Below are 5,155 nucleotides of genomic sequence, written 5' to 3'. Positions count from 1 at the left end.
GGGCGGGCGGGCGGGCGGGAAGAGCCCGGGAGGAAAGAAACGAGAAAGGGGCGGGAGCGAGCCGGGGAGGAGAGAAAGCCGGCACCGCCGGTTCGCAGCCGGCGGGCAGGCGCTCCGGTCAAGTGGCCGGGAGCGGACCGGCTCCTCCCCCGGGGCGGGGCGCGCACCCGCGGCGCGGGGCGCACGTGGCCGCCGGGGAGGCCGGGACCCGCAGTGAGGGGCCCCACCTGGGGGAACACGTTTTGAGGGCGTGGGGGGAGACGGGGTTGACACAGCGGCCTCCCTGGTTCCCGGGACCCCGGGCCCTGATCGGGGTTCCCTGGGTCCCCAAGGCCCCCGGGGAGTCTGTCAGGAGAAGCCGCGGCCGACCCCTGCGCGGCCCTCGGGCCCCGCCAGAGTGACAGGGCCTCGCCGAGGGGTGTGGGGGGCACTGGAGCGCCTCTTCCGCCCCGGGCTCCGGGGGCGGCGCCATGGCCGCGGCCCGAGAAGACCCGGGCTGGGCAAGCCCACGGCGGAGGCCGACGCGCCGCGCCGGCGGGTGTGACAGGCCCGCGGCCGCCCCGGAAGCGCCGTGCGGGGGGCGGAAGTGGGTTGCGCCGGCGCCGCGCCGTGTCTGCTGTGGGACCTGCTGTGCGGCCTCGTCCCGCCCCGCCGGGATCGTCCGGAGCAGCGAGGACGCGTCTGTTAGGGAAAGGACTCGTTTTTAAAGGCCTGCCGGTTCGGATTGGTTTGAGGTATTCTTGCTGGGCGCAAGCATGCCCGGCGTGCTTTTATTCCGTATGGTTCTTGTCTGGCCAACAAGTGTGCCCTTCATGTGCTATCGCGCCCCTTTCCATGATCAGCATCCATCCTACCTACCCTAACCTGAAAGAGTGACACTGTACATAAGGTAAGGAGCAGCTTGGGGCTCAAGACATCCCTGGAGGGCTGACATTTTGTTCCAGAGACAATAGGTTGAGAGTGGATCTGAACAGAAAGCAAGGTCCCCAAATCCAAAGTCTACTTAAATGCCTTCTCTTCCCCCGTCCCTCTTCCCGCCCCTCTTGCATTTGACTTAGTCCTAAATTAGGTGTATTCGATTTTCGTTACATAATCATCATAACATCTAATGGAATTTCTGTGTGACTTATGAGTCCAGTCGCAAAGTTTATATTCCAGCTTCATTTTTTCAAGTCTGCAGTATGCTAAGAATAGCTCAGATTTTTAAACAATTTCATATTAGTATGACTTTTTTTTATTTTAACATTTATCATTTAAAAAAAATTTTTAGACAATATTTGCTTCCCTCCACCCCCTCAGATTGAGACCCCATAGAATTTCCTTCTCCAAAAACACCCATTCATCATCACCACAATCCCCTGTGCTCCTCCCTCCCTCCCTGTGATCCCTCTCCCACCTCCTCCCCAGTATGACATTCTTAACCTAATGTGTTAGTATTAGGCTCCTTCCCATAATCCATGGAAGGGGAATCAAAAGTCCTAGGTTCTGCTTTGATTTGAAGTCAGTAAGGCCTGAAGTTCTGCTCTGAAACGTCAGAGACTAGAGTAAAATCAAGTCAGGTTAATATATATGTTAATTTCACAGAATGTTGCTTTCCATAAATGCATTCCTTTGCTCTTGTTTTCACAGGAACAAAAAATGTCTCAAAAGCAGATGAAGGAAGCTTTTGTCAGTAACCTCAATGGAACCAGTGTACTGGAAATCACCCAGGGCTTGTGTTTGCCTGCACTGTGTATCCTCATCAGAGGGCTCCTGATCATTCTTTCACAGCACTTATGTTTTTCACATACCTGGAGAACTCGATTCTTTGTTGACTTTGTTGTCCTGATAGTTCCTATGGTGGCTACTTTGACCATTTTGTCTTCATTTGTCCTTCTTGAGTACCTTGCCCTAATTATCTTTGGGGCAGGGCTGCTCTATCATATATATTGCAGGAAGACTTGCTGTGCCAGAATGCCTATCCAGAAGATCCTTGAGAATTTCTCGAAAATCAGTCTAGAATCAGAATACATTCCAGCCATTTCCTGTTTCCGTGTAATTAACAGTGCATTCACTGCTATTGCCATTTTGGCTGTGGACTTCCCAATTTTTCCCAGAAGATTTGCCAAAACTGAGCTCTATGGAACAGGAGCAATGGATTTTGGAGTAGGTGGCTTTGTTTTTGGAACTGCAATGGTTTGTCCAGAGATTAGGAGAAAATATACGGAAGGGATCACATTTAATTATTTTATAAAGTCATTGTACTCTGTTTGGCCATTAATCTTCCTAGGAATAGGGCGATCAGTGATTATAAAATCCATAGACTATCAGGAGCATTTAACTGAGTATGGAGTTCATTGGAATTTTTTCTTTACCCTAATAGTTGTGAAATTGGTAACATCACTGCTTTTAATTATTTTTCCCCTAAATAAATCCTGGGTTGTGGCCATTGGCATTAGTGTATTATACCAGTTAGCCCTTGATTTCACTCCACTGAAAAGATTACTTTTATATGGCACTGATGGCAGTGGCACAAGGGTTGGTTTGTTAAATGCTAACCGAGAAGGAATAATTTCTACCGTGGGGTATGTGGCAGTACATATGGCTGGCGTGCAAACAGGGTTATATGTGCTTAAAAAAAGATCACAGGTCAAAGACTGGATAGAAGTAGCATCTCATATTCTACTGGCAGCTATTAGTCTCTTCATATCTCTTTACATAGTTCAGGTAAATATAGAAGTGGCATCTCGAAGAATGGCCAATTTAGCCTTTTGTATTTGGATAGTTGCTTCTAGCCTGATCCTTCTTAGTAGTTTATTATTGGGTGATATAATTTTGAGTTTTGCCAAATTTCTAATAAAAGGAGCTGTAGTCCCATGTTCTTGGGATCTTATCCAGTCACCTGTAATAAATAAGAAGCGTTCAGAATCATTAGTTTCTGAAGTTAAAAGAAAGGAACCCAGTTTTTGTTTAATCACAGCTATTAACAGAAACCAGCTTATTTTTTTCTTACTATCAAATATAGCCACTGGCCTGATCAACCTCTTGGCAGATACATTACAGAGCAGTACCTGGTGGGCCTTATTTGTGCTCAACCTCTATATGCTTACCAACTGTTTAATTATATATGTGTTACACTTGCAAGATAAGACAATAAAATTTTGGTAACCACTAGGAATAGGATGGATCTGTGAGCAATACTATTTTATTGAGGAAGGATAAATATTAAATGTAAATAAGATGTGCTGCTGGAAGAACAGTGTTAACTAAATTACAAAATTGAGTTTTTAATCTTTTATAACAGTGGTGATGCTTAATATATGAATGTATTTAACATTTATATAAAACAATACAGAAGAAACAAACCCTTGCAACTTGTTAGAATATTTATTAAATTTCGGTATTTTAAAGAAACTGGTTATAGTTGTGACACTGAAAGGATAGTTAACTTCCCATCTTAAATCACTTTATACCGTTCTATATTTTTTATCATTTGTATTACTATTATAAAGTTTACATTAAATATCTGTGTTAGTTGTGGAATTGTCAACATTCTTTACTGCTCAATTTTAATCTCTATACTTAAAAAAGTTTAAGAAACCAGATGTTTATAAAGTTGAATACTTTAAAAATCAGAAAATAGTGAAACGTTCCAAAGGATAGACTGAATGTTGTGATGTCTTTACATGCCTAAAAGTCATGAGACAATAGGTTTGTTTTGGGGATAAGTTTTTTGCTGGTGGTGGGGAGGGGGTTGTGGCGGCAGCTACTCTGTGCTACGGATGATAAGCAAAATTTCCTGATATCTTGGAGCTTGCAATCTAGAGGGGGGAGAAACAGGCATAAAATAACAATTATAAACTGTTTTAAATCATGAAGTCAGGTTGCCAATAGTGTCAAGAACTGACCTGGTGTAGTCAGTTTTCCTCATAGGTGGTTTTGTTTGTCTTTTAGAGCTAAAGGTAATGGATGATATAAGTTTGCATTGGGAGTGGGAGACTGGTCCTGGTGAGGGAGGAAACAAATAGCAGAGAGAATTTCAGGGAGGAATGACTCCCTGAGGAAAGGTCCTAAATTGGGATGGAACCTAGCATATCTTGGAACTGAAAGGCAGCAAGGGCTCAGAAGCAAAAAAAAAAAAAAGGGTAATGAGCTGGAGAGGAAGGCAAGCCTCATATCCCATGTTCAGGGGAAAGAACCAGTAAGAACAACACTTAGTTTAATAAAACTATGTCTATCTGAAAAGTTTAATACCTTACTGAGAGCTTAAGTAATTTAAAAACTATGCAGACCTTTGAATCCACTGTTCAAAATCTAAGATTTAAAAAACACAAAATTTTTAGTTTTCAATTTTAAAGTTCCCTGTAAATTATTTAAATTGGGTGAAGAAAATTTAAATTTGCCTTTATTCTGTTCTGTTTTCAAGTGGAAATTGGATTATTGCAGAAATAGGGCTCAGATATTCAAGTAAATTTTGTATTAGGCAAGTAATTTGGATTATTTGGGTAGTGTAGAGAGCGCCTCCAGACATTAAATGGTAAATTTGCTGTTAGTGTTAATTAGTTGCCTCTAAATTAGTTCAAAATTTATATTCCATAATTAGTTAGAGATTACTATGCAACTAGTTTAAACTTAAACTTGTTATATTGATGATGGTTAATTTTTTATGTGGCATTTTGTTTGCTATTTTTGGAGTTTTATTACTTAAAGGAAACCCCCCCAAAGAAATTAGTATTGAAGAGTTATATAGCTTATAAAACAAAACTTAGATTACTTTTATCTTCAAAAAAACTTCTGAAATTTAAACAATACGATTATAGTATGTAAACTAAGCATGACTAGGACAGGTGATTGGTTTTCCTGCTATGTCTCAGTGCTAAATTCCCACAACTTTATCTGTTCAAAGGGTTCAGAGGATGGCTTATAGGCTCTAACTATGTTGTTCTCTTGTTTGAAAAAACAGTAATTTGAAGTAGGTTATTTGATGACTTAATGAGCATGAAGTCTAACTGGTCTGCTGCTGCTTGTCAATAATTTACTTCATCCTTTTCTATATCTTAAATATCAGTTTATGTCTCACAACTAAAGATGTTGAACCATAACTTATTTTTACTGAAGTACCATTGTTCTACATTCTTGTTAGTATTTTTTTTAACTTTATTTATTTATGCATACA

General features: G+C 41.9%; 1 protein-coding gene across 2 annotated transcripts in view; it reads left to right on the top strand.

Annotated features, from left to right (window-relative positions):
• PIGW (phosphatidylinositol glycan anchor biosynthesis class W) overlaps positions 1-3,737 on the top strand; it is a 31,146-nt gene extending 27,409 nt beyond the window's left edge. Inside the window, exons 1-2 of one of the 2 annotated variants that reach the window (XM_037494425.2) lie at positions 604-889; positions 1,630-3,737. In XM_037494425.2, coding sequence (XP_037350322.1) covers positions 1,639-3,147 — 1,509 coding nt within the window. In that variant the 5' untranslated portion in view covers positions 604-889; positions 1,630-1,638 and the 3' untranslated portion in view covers positions 3,148-3,737. Of the gene's footprint in view, positions 1-603; positions 890-1,629 lie in introns of those variants that run through there. The other variant, XM_037494426.2, reaches the window with a different exon arrangement.
• Positions 3,738-5,155: the final 1,418 nt, after the last annotated feature.

This window comes from Talpa occidentalis, unplaced genomic scaffold (genome assembly GCF_014898055.3).
Source record: "Talpa occidentalis isolate TD23 unplaced genomic scaffold, MPIMG_talOcc4v2.1 talOcc4.7, whole genome shotgun sequence".
In the NCBI taxonomy this organism is placed as follows: Eukaryota; Metazoa; Chordata; class Mammalia; order Eulipotyphla; family Talpidae; genus Talpa; species Talpa occidentalis.
This window is presented reverse-complemented; position numbering and strand designations above follow the sequence as displayed.